Genomic DNA, 15161 nt, shown 5'->3' on the forward strand with positions numbered 1-15161 from the left:
CTGTCACTTAATTTCTCTAAAATCATGAAAATGGTAAGTTGTATACAGAGTCAATGTTTTTTAGAAGGAAGTATTTAATTCATTAGGGACTCTTTAGTCTACCAATTTGAAACGCTATAATCAGAGCGTGATTTATTGTATTTCCAAAAGCCTGAATCAAATATGCTGATTGCCTGATAATGTTTGGTTTTAGCTATTAGTGAGTTTTTGTGTTTTGTTTTACTGCATTGGAAATACATAAGGATTTGACTTTAATAGGGGTACGAGCTTCATTCCCAATTTGGTTAAAGCTGAATATAATACTAGAATTTAAGCAACATCTTTCCTAAGCTCCCTGAAAATTCTATACCCAGAAATTTCAGTGGTGCATTTAATAGCAGCAAGTGGAGAATGATGTTCCTGTTTGTTTTTGCTTGACTCTGATGTAGGTTCCATTCATACATGGCATGAGAGAGCCATCTACAGAAAGTTAAGGAAAGAACTGTCTCCTACAGTAAGAAGAGAAAGTCTGAAGGTGTTTGTTAAGAGAGATTACTCTCTGGTAATATGTTAAGCACGTTATGGTAGCACAATGAACACAGATTTGGAGTCTGGCATGCGCTCTAACAATATAAGGTAACTTAGGGGGCCTTAAAATGACCTTGTCATAATCACACATGCCAACATTGACACTGGTCTAAGGTCCAAGAGGTTCTTATGTCAGGACAGGGAGAGCAGGGAGGCATCGAGAGTCTGGACTGGTAAAACAGGAAGCATGAGCATGAAAAGGACTGCCTAGGACCCTATCTTATTCCTGAGATAGTATCCCTTTAAGATCACTGTGACAGTTTATTTTATGCATCAACTTGAGGGTTTAAGGGATGCCACAGTATCTGGTAAGACATTTTTTCTGAGTATGTTTGTGGAGGTGTTTCTGGAGGAGATTGGCATTTGAATGAACAGACTGAGTAAGGAAGATCACTCTCTCCAATGTGGGCAGGCATCATCCAATCCCATGAAGGCCCGCCCAGCTACTACAAAAAGGCAGAGGAAGGATGAAAACACTCTCTTCTTGGGTTGAGACACCAACCTTCTTCTGCCTTGGATACTGGAGCTCCCCTCTCTGAGCCCTTCACGCACAAGAACTTATACCAGTAGATCAAGCCTTTGCTTCAGATTAAGTGTTAGACCACCGTCTTTCCTAGTTCTCCAGTTTACAGATTGCAGGACTTCTCAGTCTCCGTAGTCACATAAGCCAATTTCCATAATAAATTCCTTTTTCTATATCATATATCCTACTGGTTTTGTTTCTCCAGAGAACTCTAATATAGTCACAAAGACCAAAATTCCAAAAAGGTGCTGCTTGTTTTGGTGGAAATGAGAGTACAACTTCTTCAGAATTCTGGTAGCTTCCTTGTGATTTCTTTTAACTCTCTCCTGGCTTCCTGACACTTGTTTTGGTGGCATCTTGGAGAAATGGCTCTGTGAGCACATTTGTTTCATCAGTTATCATGTCATTTTTATCACTGGTCGTTTATCTTTCGTTCTGAATGAACTGTGCTCCTTAAAGACAGGGATTTTGTACTTGTTTTTCCTTTGGTTTGATTGCGTGGTTTGCTGGGGTATCATTGAATCCCCATTGGCTTGCTTAGGACTTGTAGCAGGGGACAAATTAAATGTTGAATGAATGAACCCTTGTAGCACACAGTGGAGGTGGCTCCATATTATACCCAAATCTAGAGTGATCCAGGACCTAGACAATGTGACAGGGCAGGCGTGACAGCAGTGCCAAATAAACAAAAAGCTAAATACAACCACACTCACTATGTAAATGCATCTTTCTTTCCTTTCTTTTCTTTCTTTCTTTTTTTTTTTTTTTTTTTGAGACAAGGTCTTGCCCTGTTACTCAGGCTGGAGTACAGTGGCTCACTACCACCTCAAACTCCTGGGCTCCTTTTATCTCAGATTCTTGAGTAGCTCAGGCTACATGTACATGCCACCATGCCTGGCTAATTTCAAAATTTTTTTATAGAGACAGGGTCTTCCCACGTTGCCCAGTCTGGTCTCAAAACTTCTAAACTGAGAAGGTCCTCTCACCTCAGCCTCCCAAAGTGCTGAGATTATAGGCATGAACCACCGCACCCTACCTCTTCTTTATTTCTTTCTTAAATATTACTATGGATCTGTGCATATTTTTAATTCAATGTGTTATAATTAAGTACCATCATCTTTTATTTCAAATTATCATAAATTTGGCTAGTGGAAGTCTCATCAGTTTTCCTGCCAGTTGATTTTCATCTCATCCCTCAATTCCTATTTCATGACATTTTATCTGTGAAGCATTCCTTACTGAGAGTATTAAGTACTCCTTTCCCCTATTTTGCTATCGGGTGTTTCTTATATCTTCGTTATCAAAATTAATATTTTTTCATGATAATTATCATATATTTGTCCCCATATTCATCTATAAGGACCCCAGAAGAAGAGATATATTTATATTTGGCATCCCCAATACTTAGCATAGTGCTTAATGAATATGCATTACAACTGATTGAATGAATCATTGATTTCTCTTGTCCAGTTTATCATTCAGTTTGTGCCGCTCCTATCTTGCCTTGGTTCCATACCTCAGTTCTCACCAATTATTTATGCAATTAAAAGCATTTTTTTAGTGCCACAATTGATAGTAACCAATTTTAAAGAATAAATTAACATTCCTTTCTTACAGAAGTGAATTGCCTCACAGTTAAAATTTAGGTGAATAGTTTCTGATGAACACTACCTGAAATGACTTCTAAGACTGGCATGATGCCATTATCATCAGTGACAAAGTGTTGATGTCTCCTTTTACCTCCACAAAACCACAAATGATGTTTCTTTTCCAGCAATTAATAATGGACTAGTTGGATATCACTATCAGGGCTTTTTCAAACTGAGTCAACAAAAAGAATAGCAAATAATAATTGGAGCAGGCCGTGCTTTCCAGAGTGCCTTTAAATATCTCATTTTACTTTATATTCTCCAAAAAAAATCCATGTTTTGAGCCCAGACTCATATATCCAATTATCTGTAACTTATTCCTATTTGGATGGCTCCCAACAGAAGCCTCAAACTTATTAGGCCCAAAACTCATTGGTTCCCCTAGCTCAGTGAATGCCTGCATCCTTCACCAACTTGCCCAAGCCAGAGTCCTGAGGACCACCACTCACACCTTTATTTATTTACTGAGCTCTTCCCCCAGATATTCAATCAACAAATATATTATATTCTGACTTCCTAATATCTTAAATAACACATCTCCATGCCACCTTGTGCCTCAAACTCAGTATGTTCAATGCTGAACTCACAATTTTACCCCTAAAACCTGCTCCATTCTTTCAGTGAATGGAACTACATCCATGTAGTTGTCACAGCTAGAAACCTATAAGACAACCTGGATCCCTCATGCTCTACACAAATCGGACATGCATGTTTGTTTCTTCTTTTTATGTATTTTATTTTTTTTATTTGTGCAAGTTTATGGGGTACATGAGAAAATATGTTACATGTATATAACATATAGTGATCAAGTTTAGGAAATTCAGGGTATCCATCACCCAAGTGCAATAGATTTTATAGTTTTGTTAATTATAGTCACCCTACTCTGCTATCAGACATTTAATTTATTCCTTTTGTCTTACTATGTTGTAGCCTTTAACCTGCTTCTCTTCATCCTTTCTGCTTCCCCTGCTCACCCTTCCCAGTCTCTGTTGTCTATTTTTTCACTCTCTGTCTCCATGTGTTGCAATTTTTAGTTCCCACATATAAGTGAGAACATGTGATATTTGCCTATTTTGCCTGGCTTATTTTCTTTTAATATTTTTATAGTTTTGGGTCTTACATTTAAGTCTTTAATCTATTTTGAGTTGATTTTTGTATGTGGTAAGATATAGGGGTCCGGTTTTATTCTTCTGCATGTGGCTATCCAGTTTTTCCAGCACCATTTATTAAGGTGGGTGTCCTTTCCCCAATGTAAGTTTGTGTTGGCTTTGTCAAAGATTAATTGGCTGTACATATGTGGCTTTATATCGTGGTTCTCTGTTCTGTTCCATTGGTCTAAGTGTCCATTTTTGTATCAGTGCCATGCTGATTTGGTTTCTACAGCGTTGTAATATCAGGTAATTTTAAAGTCAGGTAATATAATGCCTCTAGCTTTGTTCTTTTTGCTCAGGATTCCTTTGGCTATTCAGGCTCTTTTTTGTTTCTTCTTTACAAATCCTATTGCTGTTTCTTTGTTGGTTCCTCATCCTGTCTTACCCACACTATTTTAATCATCTCTTAGCTGGTCTTTGGGACTCAAGCTTCTTCATATTGCTGTAGAATAATCTATCACATGTGTCTGGAAGTGCACTCCCCACTTTAAACCACTCTCAAAAGTAGCACAGAATTATGATTCACAGTACGGATCAAATTAATTGATTATGTGAGGACTCTGGTTAGTGAATGAATGAATGAAAGCTAATGAATTAGCTTTGGGGAGAAAGATGTGAGTAACGACTGTTAGGAGGCAAGAGAAGTGCTACCAATATGTACTATTCATTTAGCTTGGTAGAGGTTACACGAATGTTATAACTGTGTGAAAAACTCATTGAGCTGTACAGGTATGATGTGGAAACTTTTCTGCATATATATTTGTCTTTCACTAAAATGTTAATTAAATTTAAAAAATAATAGATTAGCTAGTTGTTCTTCACATCAGGATTGAGCAGCAGCTGCAGTTTTTTCTGAGCACCTTTATCATGGTGACTTTTGTTTTTAATTACGTTCAGAACTAAAAGTGTCACAGTCTCAACAGTTAATCATCAACTACTGGTAGAATGTCACATACTTTTATTTATTTTTGATACTTGGGATGTATTGATTTGTTTTATATCATTGTGATAATGCACCAACTCACTGTGAAACATTTTCTCTTCTAATGGGCAATGGTTCATCCATTCTGGGGATGATTACTGTCAGCTCTCTTTTGTCACCACACTTGTTTAATGCCTATGTGAGGCAGTTTAGTGAGACAGAGAAACATTTTGGTGTCACTAGCATCAATATGCTGATGCAGGAACATCAATATGCTGATACAGGCTCAACTCTATGCCAGCTGGTATTACTGTTCAACTCTTCCAGCCTGGATGAATTAGAGATAAAAATGAAAGCCAAATGCTTAAATATGAATCCAGACAAAACAGCCGAGAAACTGGTAGGAAAGAGACATCTTCAGAATCAATGGCAGAAATTATTCTGACATGTTGAATTATAGGAACTTGGAACATAAATTTTAGATGAAGATATGGTTTATAATTATCAGTAGGATTTAATTTAAAAAACCACACCAACGTGTTCCCACCAGTTTGGAAAATTTATGAATAGAAAACTCTGCTACATGGACACTAAAGTTATAACAATATGAACCTTAAAGATAATCATATAAAATACCTATTATCTCATCAAATGCTTATTATACAATGCATATATAATTATAATTGTATGAAAATATACAATTAATTATATATTTGCACTTTTTTTTTTGACAGCATCTCACTCTGTCACTCAGGCTGAAGTTCAGTGGTGCAATCACGGCTCACTCAAGCGTTGACCTCATAAGCTCAGTGAGGTCATAAACCCCATTCTCCCACCTCAGCCTCACAAGTTGCTGGAACTACAGGTGCTTGCAACCACATCCAACCAATTATTACTATTATTATTATGTGTAGAGGTGGGGGGGGGTCTCACTATGTTGCCCAGGCTGGTCTTGAACTCCTGGGCTCAAGCAATCCTCTCACCTTGGCCTCCCAAAGTGCTCTCAGACAGCCACCACACCCGTCCTGTATTTGTAGTTTTGAGTGCCTTTCATACACTTGGCATGTACAATACATTTTATATATATTATTTTATTTAATATAGTTTTGCATATACTTACTGTGATGCATTTACAAGGAATTAAAAAAATAGTGAGAAGTTCATCTCAATCAGTGCAATTGTTCTTAGTTTTTATCCTCTCTTTGTTTGATTTTTAGTATCTGTGAAGTGCCCACATTTGCAGTTTAATCTTTATTAGATTCACAGATGTTAAGATACTAATATGATGCACCAAAATACATAAGCCCTGAACCCAGCTCCCAGTAGTCAAATTTCAGGACATTTTGTTCTTTACCCAGTCATATGTAGCCTCTGATTCCTATTTGCCTATTTCGTAGCTTCCTCTGGGATGTTTCTGAGAAGTGCATCCATATGCAGCCCACGTCTCCTTAGAAGGTTCAGTCCCAGATGTTCTAGATACCAAATAATAGAAAATAAAAAAAAAATCTGGGGTGTGAGACCAAAAGGCTAGTGTAATGGGTGATGCTTCAGCTTGGGAGGAGAAAGCCAGGCCGCTGAGCTAACGATGTTGATGTGAGGAAAAAAGTTTGAACTATGGGTAAAAGAGTGTAGAAGACAAGGACAGATAAAACGAGATTCTGTTGTTAAGCAGAGTAACCTGTGCTCTCTTAGGTCATGCTCCAGGTCCCTCTTTCTTCCAGTGTAGCTGCAAGTGGGAGTACTGAATGATCTTCGAAGAGAACACACAGCTCTTTCAAATAGTACTCTGGCAACTCCAGTTTAGGTTCTGAAATGCATTCACACTAAATTAAAAATAAATGATATCAGATGACTCATAGAAAGGAAATGAGAAGAAAAAAAGAGAATAAAGAACTATACTGAGTCTAAAGTGGAATGGAGACAAAAATGAAAATAAATAAAAAGGTTTACCAAGTCGGCTAACATTGTAAAATTTGGTTGCAGTTTCTCTCCATTTCTCTGCCTATACCTCAATATCTCCATCTGACATAATATATAAAATAAAAAAATAAATTCCCTATTTGATATGGTGCTTCCATGCTTCTTTCTCTCTTTTCCAGAATCTTCCCTTCTTAATTCTAGAGCTGAAATATGCACTCAGAAGCAGATGAATAAGTTAATGGGAAGAATGAATTTCTCTGGTCTTTCTTCAGCTAGGCAAGAATAATCAAATTTTGACTTTTGAAATGAAACAAGTTGTTATTTGATTATATTAAGATCAGTTGCTAGGTCAAGAGGATTTTTAAACCAAAATTACACAAATGACGTAAATTTTCTTGGCTCATGATACTTGATACAACTAATTTTAGACAAAGTGATTTTTAGCACTTCCAGCTGCAAATATAAGAGATTCAAGATAATAATTCAACCCTAAATTTTATATTTTGTTACATTTGAATTATAGTATTTTTGAAATAAAGGCACTTTTATTGCAATTTGACTTTCAAATGATTAGCATTTGTTTTCTTCAGTCAATGAAACCCATATTATTGTACTTACATTAGGCTAGAAGATACTTCCTAATGGTAGACAATCCATTTCCTAATATTGTCCTACAAATTGTCCTCTGACTTCTAGAATTTCACTATTCCTGGTTTCCAGGCCAACTCATTGCCTCAAAATGAGATGTGGAAAGTAGAAAGGATACATGAGTTTAGCAAACACAGCCAGGGGTCTACATAACACACTTCACTCCCCAATTCCATAGTAACAGAACTCTAATTTTCTTGAGGAAGAAAGTATGCCCAGCTATAAAATTACATTTCTCAGCCTCTCGTTGTGCAAAGAATGACCATAGGGCAGAGACCTGGTTGAGAACTAACTAATAGGCCATCAGGGGCAGTTATTTGATAGGGCTTCTGGGAAAGTTTACCAAATATAACCAATTCAATTGACACCCAAGTTTTGTCTTTCGCCCTTGCGCTTTCACCTTCCGCTTGCTGGGAATATGTAAATGATACCTGGAGACACAGAAGCCATCTGTGATGATGAATTAAAACCCACACATCAAAGATGGCAGATAAGACACAAACGATTGGACACCATTAGCTGCCATAGAAGCTCTGGACTGCTTATTTCCAGGTTTATGAGAAAGAAAATGGAGTCTCTTACTAGTTTAAGCTACTCTTTTGGAGGTACTGATACTGTTGGCCCAAGTCAATCTTTCAAGTAGTATATTCAGTGAAACATAGACAGAGAACAAAGGAAATTGTCTTGCATTTATACAATTATGGAAATTATTCTCTTGAGCAGCTCAGAAATGGGCTCTGAAATGAGTTCCAAAACTTGTGTTTCCAAAATACTTTCACCAATTAGGAAAATGCAAATCAAAACCACAATGAGATGTCGCCTTACCCCCATTAGGTAAACACACACACACACACACACACACACACACAGAAAATAAGTGTTGGGGAGGATATGAAAAAATTGGAACGCGTGTGCCCTGTTGGTAGGAATGTAAACTTCAGAAAACAGTATGGTGGCTCCTCAAAAAATTAAAAATAGAATTACCATGTGATCCAGTAATTCTACTTCTGGGTAGATTATCCAAAAGAATTGAAAGTGAGGTCCCGAGGAGGTATTTGTACACCTATGTTCATAGCAACATTATTTACAACAGTTAAAATGTGGAAGCAACCCAAGTGTCCATGGCCGGATGAATGGATAAGCAATATGTTGGATATACAGAGAGTGGAATATTATTCAGTCTTAAAAGGGAAGGAAATTCTCACACATAGTACAAACACGGATAAACCTTAAGGACATAATGCCAAGTGAAATAAGATGGCCACAAAAGGACAAATACTGTATGATTCTCCTTATATGAGTATCTACAGTAGTCAAATTCATAAAAATGGAAAGTAGAATGGTGGCTGCTAGGGACTGGAGAGAGAATGGAGCATTTTTGTTTAGTGGGTGCAGAGTTTCAGTTTTGGAAAATGAAAAAGTTCTGGAGACTGGTTGCACAACCAAGTGAATATACTTCATACTACTGAGCTGTATGTACACTTAAAAATGGTTAAAATGGTAAGTTTTATGTGTATTTTAACACCATTAAAAATACTTCGATCTAACCATATAAGTATAGATGGTTGTTGTTAAATAGTAAATCTCAAGTTCTTATATCATCCAAAATGATTAATTTAAAAATTATATATTTCACATCCTTTATTTGCTATTTGAAAGTCACTGTAGTAAAAATCTCCACTAAAAAAATTCATCAAACATACTGGGATTAGACATTTGTGAGGCATTTATTATTTATCTTAAATAAAATATGCAAACCTGTAAATATCAAACTTGCAGACCCTTACATTTTAAAAAAAGCTATAAAGAGTAAAGCTTAAAATTAAATGGAAAAAACCTAAACCATATTCATTTGATTATGATTTTGGTATAATCTTGTCTAGGGAATAGTGATATAACAAATTACATAAGTCTCTAAATTTTTCCCAACTGGAATGAATAGAAAACTTTTGTGTATTTAAGGTATTTAAATAATATCCACGCACGATGACTCATGTCTGTCATCCCAGCACTTTGAAAGGCAGGGGTGCGCAGATCGCTTGAGCCCAGGAGTTCAAACCTGGGCAACATGGTGAAACTCCGCATCTACAGAAAATACAAAAAATTAGCCAGGCGTGGTGGCATGTGCCTGTGGTCCCAGCTACTCAAGAGAACCATCGCACTCCACCCTGGGCGACAGAGAGAGACTCTATATCAAAAACGAAAAAAAAAAGAAAAAAGAAAGAGAAGAAAAGAAAAAGATCTTTAATTTGATTTATTTATTTTTGAGATGGAGTCCTGCTCTGTTGCCCAGGCTGGAGTGCAGTGGCGCAATCTCGGCTCACTACAACCTTTGTGTCCTGGGCTCAAGCGATTCTCCTGCCTCAGCCTCCCGAATAGCTGGGACTACAGGCACCTGTCATCACACCCAGCTAATTTTCGTATTTTTAGTAGAGATGAGGTTTCACCATGTTGGCCAGGATGGTCTCAAACTCCTGATGTCAAGTGATCCACCTGCCTCGGCCTCCCAAAGAGCTGGGATTACAAGCATCAGCCACCACATCAGGACAAAAGATCTTTTAATAATAAAATGAGAATAGGAGAATAGGGTCTTTCTTATAAGGGAAATCTGGAAACCCTACAGACTAATACTTTTAAAAGTGATTTCACCCATTGGATTTTATGTAGGCTTAGAACATTAAAATATTATTATATAATGCAATAATTTGGCAGTAACTTTATGCTCACGTCATGCCATTAGCATCATTAAATACATGTCATTAAATTCAAGATGATTTATTCTGTTAAACACAAGATTCTTATTATAAAGCACTCATTAATCACTTCTTCCACATATGATGGAAACTGCTGCCTTCATCAATTTTCATTCCTTTTATCGTGAAGTGAATAACTTTTGTATTGTATTTTGCTAAAAAGACTTGAGTACAGTTATGTCCCTAGTTCAAAGCCAATCTGTGCCAAAGGGTTATTGATAGTGGATTTTAAAATTCTTTGCTACTCCACTGACTTGAGTGGACTTTGCTAATTTACTCAATTTTTGCATTTCAGTTTTCTTTTTAATCTGCACATAGGAAGCACATATAGAAGGAACCTTAAATATCACACTGTCTTATCCTTTTGCTCTGTAGATGGGGAAACAAGCTTGAGGATCATCATTCTGAGGAATGTTCCAAATTAAAATTTCTAGGAGAACACCATGTAAGATAAAATGTATAACAAATATATACATAAATGGCCTGGATTAATTTTATTCTCTTTAAAAGAGAAATGAGCATTCTCACTATTCTGAATTCACATATTCTGAAATTTTTACTAATATACATTTTATTAGTGTCCTTTAATAGTCTATTTAATGGGACTTTTATATGACCAATTATTTCTTAAAGATTTGCAGCCCATTGGATAGGCGGACATTTAAGACATTCACTGTCAATATTTTATTTCCTTAATCCCACAATCTCAATAAAAATTTCGGTCTAAATATTAGTGGAAATGGGCAGTTAATTAAAGCAAATAATTGTGAAAGATTCGTAATGTATTTTTCTCGTACACAGTACGGATAGAAATGAAGCGCATTTGCCTTAGCTTTCTACCTTCTTTCCGTAAAGCAAGGATTCTTCAATCTTCATGGAGTCCCCAGTAACGTGTGAAGTATTGTGCTAGGTACTGCAAGGGATGCCAAAGATGAACAAGGCATGTGTTCTGAGGGGATATACCACCTCTCACAGGAGAAATAAATTAAGTACTGTACTCAAGTATTAAAGTAAGAACTTAAGTACTCTAAGGCAGTTACAATAAAGTGGAAATGTAAAGGAAGGATAGATCATACCAAGTAGGATAAATCAGGAAATGAAGGCTAAACTTTGGAAGTGAGAAATTATTCTGGAAATTCGTAGAATTGCTTAGTGGAATAGGGTCTTCTAAGGAAGGGTACTGACTAAGCAAATGAAACGAAAAAAGGGAATGACTATGTTTCTGCAACTTCAAGAGATCCACTTTCCCTACAGGGCAAAGGAGTAACAGGAGAGAAAAAAAGCGATGAACCCGGGCGTCCCATAAACTATTTTACCATGTATTTTACTCTGACAAAACACCAATCACTTATTGGGCTTTTTATTTATTTTATTTTTTTGAGATAGGGTTTCCCTCTATCGCCTAGGTTGGAGGGCAGTGGCGCAATCACCGCTCTCTGCAGCCTGGACCTCCTTGGCTTAAGCGATCTTCCCGCCTCGACCTTCCAAAATGCTGGGACTACAGGTGTGAACCACTATGCTCAGGCTTATCGGCACTTTTCTGTGCACGTTTACATGTAATCCTCTAAATCACTCTTCTCTACCTTTCATGTGCATAGGAATCACCTGTGGTTTCCGTTAAATTGGAGATCTTGATTCATTAGGTCTGGGGCAGGGCCTGAGCTTCTGCATTTCCATTGAGCTCACAGCCTGGGCCTACCCTGGACGACACATTCGAATGGAAAAGGCTCCAAGTGTGATTTCTAGCCACTAGTATTATCTGGGAACTTGGCAGAAATAAAATGCAAGTTCTCGGCCCCCACAAGGATCTACTGAATCCGAAACACTGTGGGGAGGCCTGCCACTCTGCAGTGTTTTAACAAGCAAGTGATTAGGTTTGAGAGCCACCCGTAAGTCACGAGTTTCCTAACATGATTGGACACTGGAATCACCTGCGGATTTTAAATAACACTATTGATGCCGCATCTCACCCCCGTCCCGAGATTCTCAGGTATGGGGCGTGGTCTTGGCGGCGGCAGTCTAAAAGCTCTCCCAGGTGATTCCCATCTTTAGTAACACTTGAGAACTGCTTGAGGTGGGGACTTCAACTTTTACAGGCCTTATTTTCCTCCTGTGTAAAAGGTGGACAATATCCAAGTGGTCCTGACTTTGCTTCCAGATTTCGGCAACTCTAGCCAGCCCTAGTTCGGTCTGGAGAGCCCGCTTCCCGCCCGGTGTCCCAAGGCCTCTGTCCGAGAACCCAGGGTCCCGGGAGCGGACCCGCGGGAGCATCTGTGACGCCGCTCAGCATCTGTGACGCCGAGCATCTGTGACGCCGCTCAGCAACCCGGCGCCGCCCCGGCGGCTAGGACGTGGCCCAGTGTCCGGCTGGCGTGGGCTCACCAGGCCGCACCCACTAAACCGCGCCGGAGTGGGACACGCATGCGCCTTCCCGGACCCGGCACCCAGTAACGGACTCCAGCTCCCCCCACCGGAAGTGGGGAGTCGCGCGCCGGTAAGAGCCGGCCGGAGCGTGGCGGCCACAGACTGTGTGTGCCAGGTCCGAGGGACTCGCGCTTTTGTCTCCGTGCCATGGCGCCAGCGAAGGCCACGAACGTGGTGCGGCTGCTCCTGGGCTCCACGGCGCTGTGGCTTTCGCAGCTCGGTGCCGGGACGGTCGCCGCGTCCAAGTCGGTGACGGCCCACTTGGCAGCGAAGTGGCCCGAGACCCCGCTGCTGCTGGAGGCAAGGTGGGTACGGGCCGGGCCCTGGTCCGGGCGGCTGTGGGCGCACTGCCACCCTCAGCCGCACTCTCTTGGTGCTCGCAGCGGGTGTCTCCTCGCTCCCACCCGTCTTCTCCAGATGCCCTCGCTCTGGCCCTGAGCATCACCACCTCCTTCCCTCCCGACCGGGGGCGGCTTCTCGGTTCCAGTGCAGTACTCACTTGCAGTTCCTTTCCCCTTCAGGCCTTACTTTACGTACAGTTTTTAAAGCTTCTTTGCTCTGCTTTAATTTGTTGGGATGTATTAGCATTTACGCGTGGCACTTAACGCAAGCGCTTCCACTGGGGTAGGCAGTTCTGTTCAGCAGACAGTGCTTGAAGTACCTAGTTTCGTCATGATGACATCATACCATTAGCTCCTAGGCTTGCTATGGGGAGGGCAGCTTCCTGCAAGGTAATATTTTTCCCGAATCCCTTCAACGGAATTAGTTCATTACCCATCACTTACTCTGCAGAACAAAACTTGTAGCTGTTGCATTTTGCCCCTTAGTATTCCAAGAGTTGAGTAAAATTATAAAGTTCTTTATCTTAGCAAAAATGAAGTTTTACACCAACGACTTAATGGATGCACCACAGCAACAGCAAGTGGCCCTAAAAAGAGACTCCACTCCACATAAGTTGCATGTATTTGGTGGTAAAATAGTTAAAAAATTTTTTTTTCATTCCTGTAGGTTATTGGGGAACAGGTGGTGTTTGGTTACGTAAGTTCTTCAGTGGTGATTTGTGAGATTTTGGTGCACCCATTACCCCCGCAGTATATACACTGCATCCAACTTGTAGTCTTTTATCCCTCCCTCCCTTCCCTACCTTTCCCGCTGAGTCCCCGAAGTCCATTGTGTAATTCTTATGCCTTTGCATCCTCATAGCTTAGTTCCCACATGTCAGTGAGAACATGAGATATTTGGTTTTCCATTCCTGACTTACTTCACTTAGAATAAGTCTCTAATCTCATCCAGGTTGCTGTGAATGCCATTAATTCATTCCTTTTTATGGCTGAGTAGTATTCCATCATATGTATGCTGTAGTTTATTTATCCACTTGTTGATTGATGGGTATTTGGATTGGTTCAATATTTTTGCATTTGTGAATTGTGCTGGTATAAATATGCATATGCAACTATCTTTTTCATGACTTCTTTTCCTGTGGGTAGATACCTAGTAGTGGGATTGCTGGATCAAATGGTAGATCTATTCTTGGTACTTTAAGGACTTTCCCACACTGTTTTCCACAGTGGTTATACTAGTTTACATTCCCACCAGCAGTGTAGGAGTGTCCCCTGTTCGCTGCATCCATGCCAACATCTATTTTTTTTTTGATTTTTTTATTATGGCCATTCTTGCAGGAGTAAGGTGGTATCGCATTGTGGTTTTGATTTGTGTTTCCCTGATCATTAGTATGTTCAGCATTTTTTCATGTTAGCCATTTATATATCTTTTGAGAATTGTCTATTCATGTCCTTAGCCCACTTTTTAATGGGACTGTTTTTTTCCTGCTGATTTGAGTTCCTTGTAGATTCTGGATATTAATCCTTTGTCAGATGTATAGATTGTGAAGATTTTCTCCCATTTTGTGGGTTGTCTGGTTACTCTGCTGAATGTTCCTTTTGTCGTGCAAAAGCTGTTTAGTTTAATTAAGTCCCGCTATTTATCTTTGTTTTTATTGCATTTGCTTTGGGGTTCTTGGTCATGAAATCCTTGCCTAAGCCAATGCTACAAGAGTTTTTCTGATGTTATCTTTTATAATTGTTATAGTTTCAAGTCTTAGATTTAAGTCCTTGATCCATTTTGAGTTGGTTTTTGTATAATGTGAGAGATAAGAATCCAGTTTCATTCTCCTACATGTGGCTTGCCAAGTATCCCAGCACCATTTTTTTGAATAGAGTGTCCTTCCCCCACTTTGTTTTAGTTTGCTTTGCCGAAGATCAGTTGGCTGTAAGTATTTGGGTTTATTTCTGGATTCTCTATTACATTCCGTTGGTTTATGTGCCTGTTTTTACACCAGTACCATGCTGTTTTGGAGACTATGGCTTTATAGTATAGTTTGAAATCAGGGAATGTGATGCCTCCAGATTTGTTCTTTTTGCTTAATCTTGCTTTGGCTATGTGGGCTCTTTTTCGGTTCCATATGAACTTTAGGATTTTTTTTTCTAGTTTTGTGAAGAATGATGGTGGTATTTTGATGGGAATTGCATTGAATTTGTAGATTGCTTTTGGCAGTATGGTCATCTTCACAGTATTGATTCTGTCCATCCATGAGCATGGGATATG

The 15161-nt window shown here is 39.1% G+C and overlaps 1 protein-coding gene across 1 annotated transcript in view; it reads left to right on the plus strand.

Moving 5' to 3' along the window:
* The first annotated feature begins 12439 nt into the window (after nucleotides 1-12439).
* Nucleotides 12440-15161, plus strand: part of UGGT2 (UDP-glucose glycoprotein glucosyltransferase 2) — a 244048-nt gene continuing 241326 nt past the window's right edge. Inside the window, exon 1 of the mRNA XM_033177411.1 lies at nucleotides 12440-12862. Coding sequence (XP_033033302.1) covers nucleotides 12705-12862 — 158 coding nt within the window. The 5' untranslated portion in view covers nucleotides 12440-12704. The remainder of the gene's footprint in view (nucleotides 12863-15161) is intronic.

This window comes from Trachypithecus francoisi, unplaced genomic scaffold, assembly GCF_009764315.1.
Source record: "Trachypithecus francoisi isolate TF-2019V2 unplaced genomic scaffold, Tfra_2.0 Lachesis_group18, whole genome shotgun sequence".
In the NCBI taxonomy this organism is placed as follows: domain Eukaryota; kingdom Metazoa; phylum Chordata; class Mammalia; order Primates; family Cercopithecidae; genus Trachypithecus; species Trachypithecus francoisi.